This window comes from Caretta caretta, chromosome 7, assembly GCF_965140235.1.
Source record: "Caretta caretta isolate rCarCar2 chromosome 7, rCarCar1.hap1, whole genome shotgun sequence".
Lineage (NCBI taxonomy): Eukaryota > Metazoa > Chordata > Testudines > Cheloniidae > Caretta > Caretta caretta.
The window spans coordinates 100633797-100648207 of NC_134212.1; the positions used below are offsets into that span (position 1 = coordinate 100633797).

The 14411-nt window shown below is 35.4% G+C and overlaps 1 protein-coding gene across 2 annotated transcripts in view; it reads right to left on the reverse strand.

Annotated features, from left to right (window-relative positions):
• Window positions 1-1544: 1544 nt before the first annotated feature.
• GLRX3 (glutaredoxin 3) overlaps window positions 1545-14411 on the reverse strand; it is a 34190-nt gene continuing 21323 nt past the window's right edge. For both annotated transcript variants that reach the window (XM_075130999.1, XM_075131000.1), the window contains exons 5-11: window positions 11715-11887; window positions 11549-11610; window positions 7440-7497; window positions 5077-5129; window positions 3336-3375; window positions 3132-3224; window positions 1545-1815 (exon numbers count right to left, since the gene is read on the reverse strand). In XM_075130999.1, the coding sequence (XP_074987100.1) occupies window positions 1765-1815; window positions 3132-3224; window positions 3336-3375; window positions 5077-5129; window positions 7440-7497; window positions 11549-11610; window positions 11715-11887 (530 nt within the window). In that variant the 3' untranslated portion in view covers window positions 1545-1764. The remainder of the gene's footprint in view (window positions 1816-3131; window positions 3225-3335; window positions 3376-5076; window positions 5130-7439; window positions 7498-11548; window positions 11611-11714; window positions 11888-14411) is intronic.

Consider the following 14411-nt stretch of genomic DNA (forward strand, 5'->3'; position numbering starts at 1 on the left):
CAGATTATAAAGTACGCAGTTTAATTAAGCTCTGCTGTATTGAATTTTGAAGGAAATACTAATTTTTTAGAAACACTGCAGAATAAATTGAATTTTGTATTTAATCTTGATTTAGTTAAATCCTAATTTGACCACAGGGATAGTACATTTTGGTATAATTTTCTTTAATGAGGTAGGCAATGATTACTAGCAAGAAATACCTAAGAGATTAATTAAAGATTGTTTTCATGACAGGGACATGATTTCCTGTTATGAGATTAAAACTGATTTTTCCAATAATAAATATATTCTATTTTAAAATAATTGCCAAAATAATTCCAATATTATTCATATTTGGATAGAATTAAACAACCACCATTTCAAAGGATTTAATAATGTAAATAAATACTACTTAGATGCAGCAATAAAAATGTAAACCCACAAATGCTGCCAAGTGGTTTAGACTCAAAATTTGCCCACCTTCTAGGTTGTCAAATCAAATCGAGGCCAGGTTGATAGCGACTGAAAGTTACTACCAGAGACCATCCAACTGCCATTAGGTCGCCTATGTGAAATGAGTTGGTGGTCTCACTTCAATTTCTAGAAGCCATCACAAAATTCACACTACCACAGGAGACAACCTTGTTAGTTCCAGCAAACTGACAGGACTGAACTGATTCGGATGCTGAATACTTTTTCACTTGAAGAAGGGGCCCTTTCAGGTCAGCACTGAGATACACTGATGATGCAGATGTAAGGACTCTTGCATTGCCTTTGCTGTATTTTTTTTCAGTGGACAAACAGAGGATTTATTTTCCAAGACGATTTGTGAGCATTACATGCAGTACTTCCGGTTTTATGGTAAAGCTGTGCTTAGGCACATAGGTTAGTTTCCTGGACTTTTTTCCCCTGTCCATTCAATTACGATTGAGGAAAGAAAGTCTTTTGTCCTTGAATGGAAGAATTGAGACCACGGGTCTCCAAAGGTGGATTAAAACAAGAAAATAAAGAGTCCTCTAGGTACAGAGACTTAAGGTAGAAGAACAAGATGAACTGTTGAGAAATATCTCATAGGAAGGAAGTAGCTACTTTATTTCTAACGGCAGCAGCACTGAGGATTCACCAGAATAGCCTTAACTTCAAGTTTACTGGCTTAAATCTCCATCTTCATTTAAATATGTTTAAAGCAAAAACCAGGATAACCAGGCTCAAGAACATTGGAAGTTAGCAAACAATTGCTGTAACTGCTAAGACAATGGAGATAAATAATGTACAACTGAAGCTGATTAATAATGACTTCTTAATAGTAGTACTCTGGATAAAGGTTTCGGTACCATTTTTCTTGCTCACCGGACATTAAAAAAACAATTAGAGACACTGACAATAAGTATGCTGCCTATCACAATATGTGTTCTTCTAATGAGACTTGTATGCCCACAAACTACGTACTGTAAAGGACTAAAATATATCAGATAGGTGAATTGTGGGGTCAGTTTACACTAAACTAAACTGTCTACGTAAAATGAATATACTTATATTTACAAAGAGTGCAATGAAAACAAAAATGTTTAACATTCCATTTTAATTGAAGATGTTGATACAGCTTTGTATTTCTTCTGAAAAATTACTTTAACATAGATCTAGCATGACTTTGTTAAGTATAAAGAGAAAGTCAGAAGCTTTTAATTGCTCCCATTCCATTGCTGATTGCTCCAATGTAATCAATAAATGAATCATTTCTTGCAGTATTTCAGTTCCCATCATTAGCATTCGTGTCCATTTGCATTAATTGTCTCCCTTCAAAATAGATAACAATTCACCATTTTCCTTTAGTTCCTGTAAAGAAATTATAGGATAGTAACTTGGGGCATGTATATTTTGCAATAACCTCTGTCAAATTCAACAGGGATAGTTTTTAGACAAGAAAATGAAACTGTCCACTATTCAGGAGGAGACAGACTAAATAACCCACTAGAGGTCCCTCTGAACCACAAGTAATTTTTGTAATTCTGTATTTAAACAAAGTTTTACAGAACATAAGACACCCAACATGCTACACAAAGGAAAGTAAAAAAATCATGATCCATCAATAGAATTTGTTGAAGTGTAAGACCATGAATTGGTGTAAATTATAATTTAGAAGTACACGTATGCCCTAGTCTGGTTAGTTAACTTCAGTTCAAATTATAAATCATTCAGTTAGTCTGGTTCAGTTAGTGTGAAATGTTTTTCTTAGATGTATACAGAAAATATCTACAAGCAGAATATTTGTGCATATTCAGTCATTTTATAACATATCTTCAAATTACTGTAACATGCATATGTCTGTAGAATACATCACTAAAGCGAGCTCTCAGTAACAGATAATCCAATTCAGCTGTTTATTTTTCAAAAACTACTGCTGAGTAGAACACATTCCAACTTCTTTGATGCTCAAAATTATACTTATTGATCAATGTACGAGTTAACCCAAAATTGTGGTAAGTAAATAAAATTTTTAAAAATCATCTATATAATTTAAGTAACATCAGCTTATTTTCAGAGCTAAATGAGATGTATCGATTATATCTTCCCAGGAGTTACAATGTGTACTAGCTATAAAACATTCAGACGAGAATAAACTCAGGAGTATTAGAGGTTTAGAAGACTCTGCCTGCTCTGTTACAAAAATCAAAAACCACAGTAACAAATGCAGATCTATTTTTGTTGCTTCAGGGTCTGTTCAAAATACTACAATAACCTTACATTTTTTTTTTCAGGAATGAAAGTTTGCTAGAAAAAATGTCTCACCACCTTATTTGAGAAGAGCAATGTCAAAAGTAAAACTAAAAAGAAAATGAAACCTGTAACAATGCACCCACGGGGTAAAAATGGTCTTTACAGTAAAGGTAGCTGACTGCTGTCAAGAAAATACATTTCATTGCTATATCAGAGTATGTGAGCATGCTGGAGATTTAAAAGCTCCTTTCAACCATATGTTGAAATGACAGTCACAGTAAAACCAACCAAGTCATTCAATTTCAAAATCTAAGGCCATTACATAGGAGCTTATGTATATGACAGTTCTAAAAAATATTTTTTTTAGAAGTTCACACTAGAAGAGTCAATTTACATTTTAAACAGGAGTCATCGTCCTCCCTCCCCTGCCTTACCTTAACAATATCCAGCCCTCCAACAAGTTCACCTTTCACGTACAATTGAGGGTATGTTGGCCAGTTTGAATATGTTTTTAATCCTTGCCGCACCTAAGGAAAATAATCTTAACTTTAAGGCTCTTCACAGCAGCTTTAGTAGTGTAGTAGACATAACAGTGACATCTGTGGGGCGGAGGGGACGAGATAAAGTATCAGACTTACCTCTTCGTCCTCTAATATGTCAAATGTCTCAAAATCAACACTATAAAGAAAGATGAAAATGAATTATGCATTTTTGCAACATAATACCCACAAAAACATAACCAATTTATTTGTTTTCTCACTACCAGATAGCCACCATCCAAAATATAGGAGACACACACAAGATCTTTATTTATAATCTGTAAGCAAGAGACTGCAGAAAGTCAGCTACTTAAACAGGAGACAAATGACATCTGGTAATTAGCTATTAAATACTCCAAGTGACACATACTTATTTTACAGCTACAACATCTTTTTTAGCATCTATATCAAAATCAAAAGTTAGTATAGACCAAAAAATATCCATTTTCATTGAAAGACTACTTACGCTGACTAGACAGAGTGACATGTTACACAAGAAAAACTGAGTGTGCAAAATAAATGTGATATTCAAGATAATTCAGTTCACCAATACAGTGCTTAAGAATGGAAAAAGTTTTAGACACCAAAATAAACTGTATTATACAGACATGTAATGGTCTCAGGCAAAGTTACTGATCCATAATGGTACACTTATTTTGTTAATAATTCCTTGCACTCTGACTAGAGTTAGTTCATAAACACCAGACAGTTGGCAAATTCTTATGCTCTGATTGGCTGAGGGGGATTGACACGCATTTGTATGAGGTGTTTCTGAACTCTACAAACCTCCATTTTCTGATTGGCTACTACTCACAGTTGATTCAGAGGGCCATAAATATAGTTGATTACCCTTGCTAGTCACACATCTAACCAGAAAAATAATACAATATAATTTTTTTAAATGGAATTATTCAAGGGGGGGAAGCTGTTAAGCAATTCTCAAGGGACAAGAAGCAGCTGCAAGGGAAGACGGGAAATCAGACATTAGGCACGGCAAAACACTCAGAATCTGAAGCAGCCATGTTTATTGTGGGCAAAAGGGAATTCTAGAAGAAGTTGCTAATCAGAGTGCAAAGATTTTTGTAGTCAATCAGATTGCAAAGAGGAGAGGATGAGAAGGGCATTCACAGTGCTTCCTGTTAGTTAGCCTCGCTACCACCAAGCTAAGTAGTTACTTTTCATTATTATTTCATTATTATTAAATTAATTAATTAATTAGAAAGTAATGTAACATATAGTGCACTCACTGCATTTAGTAGCCAAATAAATTTAAGTAGGGATAGAAGTTCCATTTTTATTACAATTATCAAATGCCAGCTGCTTTTCCATCTCTCTCACCAGTGATTATTGAGCTAAATAGTCAGCAACAATTATGGATCTGAATTAGCTAGCAACTATTTGCACTACGCAACGTCTCACGCAGAACAAGAGAATTACATGTCCAGCAGTAATCAGGAGGAGTAATTCACTAATATGATTAGACAGTTAACTTGTTCAACAGACCTTTAAGTGTGCTTAAACTGCCTCCCACATTCCAGCAATCACCACTGGCAGATGTTAATCTTATACTAAATGTACTGTGAACTCAGTCACCACACCAGGCATCTCTCCCTCTTTCAATTTCACTTTCCACTAAAACCTTCTGTTTTTAGGGCATTAATAAGATGCCTCCTTTAAATGTTTATAAATATAATTTTAGGTGAGGGAAAAAGCCATTCGCCCATTAGAATGATTCAATTTACTATTGCTACCTGGCATTTTTCCACCTTGTAAGTTTACTTATAAACACTGCACTTTTATTCATTACAAAGCTGTTATGTTTTAAATAATACCTACATACCCAGTGCTGTTTAGGATTTCTATAATTTGCTTGCTGAATCCACATTTTGCCATCTAAAGTGAGAGAAAAAAACTTATTAGACTACAACACTATTTTTCTAGTTTTGTGAAGTTTTAAAGTTCTTAAGCCAAGAAAATTCCAACTTCCAGATTCTCATATCACAACCCAATTAATCTATTTTATTTCTAATAAATAACCCCTCTTGATGTTCACTCTGTCTGCTGTCCTCCTTCCACATTCACCTTTTATCAACTACATTACATTTGCTCTGCCAAGTTTAACTTTGCAGAGCAATTTGTCTCTCCCTCACTTGCAAACACTTCTAAAGTGAATGAAAACACTGAGAATCATCTCCCTCATTTCTTCTGTCCTGAGAGCTACTGTTTTGACAGTTTTCCTTAGTGAAGTCATTTTCCACATTCATCCATTTTGGTCTTGAAAACTGGTTACAGCTAGGATGCAGGTTATTTCTTAAGAGTATTCAAAGAGAGCCAAAGCTAAGAAGTTGCCCAAGAAGTACACTACTTTTAGATCCACACATTTAATAAACATGTAAAAAAGAGAAGCTTATTATTCCCCATAATTTTTTCCCTTTACCCATCACCGTCCATTTTGCAAGACAGGCAGCAGTTTTCTGGACTGAGTTGGTAAATTCTGCATCTGTACAAACACTCATTCTCATTTTGAAAGGGAATTATCTATTTTAGCTTATTCCCAGATGGGACCCTGCTCTAATCAGAACCTACACACATTATTTAGTCCAGACTACCTGCCCCTTCTTCAAGATTGACTTTTTTGGCAGCTCAGATACAAAAAACAAAAAAATTGAACTTTAGGCTACAGAGCCTCTCTACACCTGACTGTTTTTAAGGCTAATGAGTTAGCCTCTCCCTTCAGGATTCCAGCACTTCCTAACATGGTGAGTCAGCAGAAGTGCCACAATTATGACACAGAGGTCACAGAATCCATGACTTCCATTGACCTCCGTGCCATTTTCTGCCCTGGGGTGGAGCTCCCAGACACCCCACTCTGCCCACCCTCCGCAGATCCCAGCCCCCGCAAGCAGTGTGGAACCCGCCAGAGCTCCCTGCTGCCATGGGCAGCAGGACCCCCAGAGCGGCTCAGCCGCTGCGCTGGGGGACCCTGGAACTCCCACTCACCACAGCGGCAGCGGGGGACCCCAGAGCTCCAGCAGCAGCGTGTGCTGAGCTTAACCTGCCTCCCCATTTTGTTAAGGATATTTTTAGAGAAAGTCAGGTCAAAGACTTCAGTGAATTTTTGTTTATTGCCCGTGACCTGTCCATGATTTTTACTAAAAATATCCAAGACAGAATCTGAGCCTTAATTATAAGTAATATGGAAATTGAGCTCATAGAAAAAAGAAGAAATTAAATGAAAAAGAGGGAATCATACACGGAAGAGCCTAGTTCCCCACCTGAAACAGAGCTCCCTCTGTACATATATCAAAACTACTGCATAAACATTTCATGAGATCAGATTAAGCGGGGGGAGTCATCACCTAGTATCCATCATTCTGATCAACAGTTTACATTTATTTTCACCCATACCGCTGTACCTGCCTCGTTGTTACAGAGAGGCCAGTTTATGTATGTGACACACTGAGAAACAAGCTAAGCTTTTGAGTTAGTCATTTATTACCATTTCAATCCTAATTATTAAAACTTGTCTGTCTTCGGTCATCACATTTATTTTAGTCTGGGTGGATAAAAAATGGCAGTTCAGAAAGACACCATCTCACACATGTAAAGGAAAACAATAGATCATTTATGGTATGTGGTGCCATAAAATCATCCAGCATCTTTTTTAAGCTATGCGGAAAATTTACATAACCAAAGCAGAGAAACTAAATTGAATAGGACAACAACTCAGCTAGGCCACGAAGGGGAATACCTAAAGAGATGTCTAGGATTAACATGGCATGTAATAATCGAAGGGTAGGCCTCACCTGTGAGAGTCTGGCTACATAAGCAGCAAGAGAGAACTAAGAGTGATCTATTATCTGCTAAACCCAAAACTATCAGCACAGGGGCTTTTGGACTAAAACCAAAAGGAGGAGACAATTCGAACACAAACAGTATAAATGATGTAGATGAAGCTGATGAATGTAACTAAAGTTTTAGTGAGATGATTGCATCACCACAGCAATGTGCTCAGCTGAAGTCCTGATACCTGTCAGATAAATTATAGATTGCTTTGTACGGTCTGTAGAAGCAAGTCAGACAGATAACTTCCTGATATCACTCCAATTTCAGTAGCCAAAAAGAAAAGAGGTTCAACAGTCCCTTCCCTGCAGACGTGAGCATCAAAAGAAATTACTATTAAACCATTTTGGAGATCTTTACCTGCTTGTTTCCTTTCATAAACAGCATCACAGAAGCTTTGTTTGTCAGAACTTTAAGTCTAAAATAGAAAAAAATTATATAAAATCTCAGTTCAATTATTAACCTATACTTTTGATCTACTTCTTCAGTAACATACATATAAGAAAGATAGGAAGATAATTCATAGGTTTAGAAGATATATTTAAAGCTGTATTATAAACAATTGAATTTATTTATATTCCATTCTATTTCATTCTCTCCCTAAGCCACTGTAAACCATGATATTACTTTTAAAGCAATGATTTATTTTTCAGGATTAAATTGCAAATACCTAGATGCATCAAACTTAAGGGGCAAATTCCAAATTGAATTGGAGATACTTTTAATACAATATCCAGAGCTGTGCGTATCTAATCACAGATATAAGACAGACAAGGTGGGTGAGGTAATCTCTTTTATTGGGCCAACTTCTGTTGGTGAGAGAGACAAGCTTTCGAATTTACACAATAATTCCGTCTCTCTGAAAGACCTGAAGAAGAGCTTTGTGTAAACTCGAAAGCTTGTCTCTCACCAGCAGAAGTTGGCTCAATAAAAGATACTACTGCACCCAGCTTGTCTCTCTAGTAGCAGTGTTAGTCCCAGGATAGAACAATCCTGCACAGTTACAGATATGTAATCTCTACATAATATTTCAAGTGCAGAACCTAGCTATTAGTGGTTCAACCTCTTCTCATACATTAGATAAAGTCTTTGCTAGTATTCTATGAAAAGTTATGACAGACATCCAATAGTCAAACCCATTTCAGTTGAGATGGTATTTTAATATTTTTGGTTGCTTACTTGCTAAGAATTTACTGTTCCATAACATTTTTACAGGTTCATAACAACCTTTCCCCAAATTCTCCAACAGGAATTTTGAGGGGTCATATACAGAACACTGAAGTCCCACAACATCTGATAAAATAGGGCATCACATTTTATGAACTTCTAGGAGAGCTGCCAGGTTCTAGAAAATATGCTCCATTTTATTTTTATTTTTAAATTTCCCATTAGGCTTAATTCTTTGCTTGAATGAGTAGAGAGCAGGAGACATAGGGAGCCAGCTGCAGCTCTATAATCCTCTAAAGGGGTAGAATTTCATTATAGACACATTAGCAAAGAGAAAGAGTAGCATGGTCAAACACCTAGGTTGCCATTGTTCTGTTGAACTTTCCCTTCTGCATTGATCACAGAAGTCAATTAGCCAGAGATTCACAAGTGAAAAATGTAAAAGGTTTAATTACAGTGCTGTAAAAATACGCTTTGGTTTTCAAGGGAAAACTGGGAAGCCGGAAGACAGCTACGGAAAGCTGAAAATTAAGATGGGCAACAAGCCCAACTGTTTCAAGATGAGTACAATAATATAATTATACACGGATTGGAGTGGATCTAGAACTTCAAGCCTAGCTCTATGAATAGGAGTTCTATGATTGTCCTGGAGTGAACGGACAATTGCCATTTTGCCAGTGTTAAAGTATCAGAATGAGTGAAGATTTTAAATCCTTGTCTTACAGCTCTCGTTGCTTCTTTAGTGAGACATCCACCTGAACCAATCTTAAGTGACTTAATTAAAACATATTTAGATCCTGTATATGCATCCTTTTCAGGGATGGAAGAAGTGACATCTCATATTATGAGCAATGGAGAAAAGAAACAAATTATTTTTGCTGCAAAGACTAAGCAAAGCAGAAAACAAAGCATGAATTGAATGGTACAAATTCAGAATTAATTTCTGAGCTTGCAGGTTGGCACAGGGGAAGGAAAAGACTAGCAAAAGCACCTCTTGCAGAAAAAATTCAATTTGAAAAAGAAAGTGACTCAGAAGGTATAACTCATCACCCAGTAGAACCAGTCAGTTTTGCTAGAGGGGATGGCTCGCTCAGTAGTCTAAACATTAGATTTCAAATATTGAGTCACCTTGGAGCTAATGGTTCAAATCTCAACAATGCAGGTTAAGCTCTTTATCCTCAGGATAGTCTGAATTCCATGTAGTTTGCTGTAAAGAGGTGTTTAGGATTTGGGGGGGGGGGTTGTTTGTTTTTTAAAGATTAAAAATAAAAGGTCTGTTCGCTCTGTGCGGATATTTAAGTGCCCGCAAGCAAGGGTTTGTCCTGGTATTACTGAAATATTTCAGTGCTTATTACCCTTATCCATGACAAAACATAGTGCTGTTCATTATCACAGTATTTTGTTATAGTTTCTGTAGTCTACTGAAGTTTATGTTACTGTGTATTTTCCTACCAATATTTTCAAGTACTTCTACTTGTTACACACACAGTAGTACAAAATATAGCCCTTATCCTGTAATCAGATATAGAGGGGTCAGACACTATAATACAGCATAAGACTAAACCTGAATATATTCAACTGCAGAATCAAGGCCAAAATGAGCAACTAAAACTTGAAAAAACCTATTGCATTATCATATTATTTGAATAGTATGAGTATTAAGCACAAAGAGTAAATTAAAGGGTATGCACTCATCTAACTTTTGCATTTTCTGACTTGTAAATATTTAACCGTGTAGTCTAAAAGTGCTTTATTGTAATACAGGTTTCAGGGTAGCAGCCATGTTAGTCTGTATTCGCAAAAAGAAAAGGAGTACTTGTGGCACCTTCGAGACTAACCAATTTATTTGAGCATAAGCTTTCGTGAACTACAGGTCACTTCATGGGATGCATCCAATGAAGTGAGCTGTAGCTCACGAAAGCTTATGCTCAAATAAATTGGTTAGTCTCCAAGATGCCACAAGTACTCCTTTTCTTATTGTAATACAGTAGACCTTCAGAGTTATGAAAACCAAAGTTATGAACTGACCAGTCCAACACACATCTCATTTGGAACCAGAAGTATGCAATCAGGCAACAGCAGAGACAAGAAAAAGCAAATACAGTACAATATTATGTTAAACATAAACTACTAAAAAAAATAAAGGAAAAATTTAAAAAAGATTTGACAAGATAAGGAAACTGCTTCTGTGCTTGTTCATTTCAATTAAGATCATTAAAAGTAGCATTTTCTTCTGCATGGTAAAGTTTCAGAGCTGTATTAAGTCAATGTTCAGTTGTAAACTTTTGAAAGAACCATAACGTTTTGTTCAGCATTACAAACATTTCAGAGTTATGAACAACCTCCATACCTGGGATGTTCATAACTCTGAGATTCTATTGTAGTTTGCATCATATGTTATTTCCCAAGTGTGGTTTACCAATGCTTCGGTGGGAGTGGGGATCAGACACTTCCAGAGCTTTATAGATACCCAGTGTCGCCAGCCTCAGACTATGAGTAGGTATTTGTGTGTCAATATTTGCCTTCAGAGAATAACTATAACTTGATAATTCAGCTTCCTCTTTAGTGTTTTAATGGTGTGATACATATAAGATGAGAAACAAATTCCCACTACTTGCTAGCTATTGCTATAAAATAGGAAGATGCTTCACATATTTAGAGCTTATGATTTGTTTGGTTACCAGGCTTGGCTTAGCTGACCAGCCAAATTTAAACAGAGCACATGCTCAAAATGGGAAGACTCAAGAGGCCAGACTAGCTTCTAGATACTAGGTGTGCCTTGGGAGATTAAAAACCCACAATGCATCACTAAAAAGCACATAATGTCAACAAAGGAGACAACCGTTGGAACTGAAAAGTGGGGAGCGGGGCTACATAATTATACCATATTGACACCATAGTAATCAAATCTATACCCAATCAGACTCAAAAAACTTTAAAAAGTTACTTGTAGAATTACAACGTTTTCTATAAAAGGATTTACCTATGTTTTCCTTCTTAAAAAACTAGTTATTCAAGAAAGGAGACTGGAGGAAATCTATGTGCCCTATTTTAAATGTAATAAAACTTGTAGTCTAAGTAAATCCTATCAAAACAGCATACCCAAATGTTTACTTCTATATATGATCACCCATGTTATCTACAATTGAAGAGGTAACTAAAAGATTCAATTACTTCAAATGAAAGACTGCAGCATTACAGTAATTTACTTTTTAAGTGCTGATGTATTTCTGAGAGTCAGAATATGGATGTTGCCTCTAAACTATAACACACTGCTAAAATAAAGATATAATGCATCATACTTGTCTTCCAATTTGAGTGTCTTGGGACAAATTGTGTCCAGTTCTCCAGAAGCCTCCAGTTCCTGAAAAACAGGTGTTCAGATTTAGAAAGAGATGGTTATATACACACACTTTTAAAAATATGCAAAATATTAAAAAAAAAAATGCAGATTTCTCAATTTCTAACCTTAACAATATCCAGTCCACCTATAAGCTCTCCAGCTACATATAACTGTGGATAAGTAGGCCAATTAGAGTATGTTTTCAGTCCTTGACGTACTTCTTCATCAGAAAATATATCGAAACTGCTAAACAGAATGTTATGTTTGTTAAGAATCTCCACCATTTGTCTGCTGAAACCTGGATATAAAGAGGATATCAATTAGGAGGTGATTACTTTAAATTATATCTATTTTTAAATAAAATGTTCTCGTGGCTTTATGAAAATGTATTTGGTTAAAAAACGTACTACAGATCTTCCAGACAATAACCGCTCCCTACAATGTTCTATGGTGTTTCTTCATCTTATTTTAGAGTATTAACATGATAAAATAGGCAATGAATAAAAATGGTTTTATTACTGCAATTATTAAACCTCAAAGTATCTAGACAGTACGTATGTCTGAAGTCTGCCTGCATAAACAATTGCATTCAGTAACTTTAGTGTACTACATTTTGGTAGAACGTCTTATGGTTAAACTTCAAAGAAATCTATTTCCCTAGTCTGTGACTTGTCTAGTCCTCCTCCTTCCTTCTCAATCCAAAAGGAAAGATACTCTTTGCCCTTCTCCACATCTTCTGCTCCCCCTTCTCTTTTCCCCCCCTCACCTTGTATTCCTGCAGCTCTTCTTGTTTTCTCCCTCCAGCTACTGCCAGTCTCCCCCAAACACCAAAATAAAATAGTTGAAACTGACTGACTAAAGAGCATGAAAACTGCTATTCAAGCCTACTGGGTGGCAGTAGTTTGAGTTTTAAAATGGCTTTTTTTCTGGCTCCATTTCAGCTGCCACAGCGTTGACACTGTTTTCCCTCCCACATCACAACAACTTGAGGGTTTTTTAAGTATTTACATTCATAAGCGTACATATTCTATTGTACTTGTCACACTTTTTATTAGGTACTATGAAGTCATGCACTTTTCTTCTGATACTTTCTCATTAGCACATTAAGTACTGGACATTAAATGTATAAAATGGGTTTTTACACCCTGTTATGAGTCTGTTTTACAGAAAATGTTTCTTTTCATAATTTGTGTTCTAAGAAAATATACAATAATGAATGTATCCCAGTCTTCACACACACATTAACTTTTTACAATTCTGTTCACAAAATTTAACATTCTTTACGCATAATAAACCATTCTTTACACTAAAAAAGGGACACAAGCTAAAGATCATTTTAAAAAAATCTTCTAGATTATTAAAACTGAAAAGTAAATTTTAAACATTTTCACTATTTAGACTTTTTTTTTACATTTCTATAATAAATGGAACAAAAGGAATTCTTAAATAAAAATAACCAGACTGCCACATAAAAATAACTATTTGATTTCAACTTGCAAAATCACCTATTAATTTTTTAAATATGGATTTGCATTACAGTTTTCTACAAGTTTGCATGATCTGCACTTTGTTGAGATGAGGTACTGATATGTATATGTATGACATCTAAGTGTTAAGATACGTATATGTATGACATCTAAGTGTTAAGTTCATGTACAGCCTGAAGTAAAAACATGGATTCCGAAATTTCTCATTCATCTGGGAGTTCATTAGTAAACAGCTAAAGGGTGATTGCTGATGGTTATTCTGTTACCAATACATTAACTCATTTCTATTGAACAAGGCTGACAAAAAGCTTCATTTTAGCTATAGGCAATTACATGCAGACTAGAAAGATTGATTGGTTGTGTTTCATTTTTAAGGGTTAAGTAAAAGAATGGAAATATTATGCTTAGGGGGACAAAGTACCGATACAGATTTACTTTCATAACAAAAGGTTTAGGTTGAATTTCTGAAAGACACCATACACGTAATACAAAGAATTAAAGTGTGAACAAAATGTAAGTGTATATCCAGACAGCCATAAATACCACTATATACTTTATACTGTTAATGAGAATAAATAAAATTGTAATAGCCATGAAACAAGCAAACCAATGCGCTCACAGCCCAAAAATCTCCTGAAACAAGATTACATGTGTAGCAACAAGATACAACAGCCAGTGAACACATGGCCAAGGGAACAGACTTCACTCAGCACTACACTGGAGTTGTCTCTCTCAATGAAGTAATGATTAATTACAAAAAAAAAAAAAAAAAGATTCCATATCCCACCATAGGAGAGGGTTCCACACCAGTGCCAAGTGCACTCATCTACCAATTCAAATCTGTTGTGTCTATCAAAATAGAGTTTGTTCACAACTATATTCATCCTTAGATAACCACATGGAGCATCCTGTAATTATTTTACATTCTTTTTACTTATCTAATGCCATTGTCATAACAGACCAGTTTTATCTTTGACAATTTAGCCTTTTTAATATGGTAAGCTCTCTTCTCATTAAAAGGTATGCATATTTTAATAACTCTGCCAGCGCCAGCATACTATAGATTTTTCTCTCCAAGCAACACCACATTCTATCTTAAGTATCTTATCTGCAGAATTGGACTAACTACTAAATTAACCTCTCTTCAATCTAAGTTACAAACTCAGGCAATCCTATATACAACTGCAAATTTTCACTGATAATCTATGTTTTAATACATAAATCTGTACTATGTAAGTAAACAGAGCTCACTGTGTATTTTTCATAGAATGTGTGACAGTAGTAAAGTACAAAATCTGTGCAAGTTTGAAAAATATTGTATGATATTACAGTGCA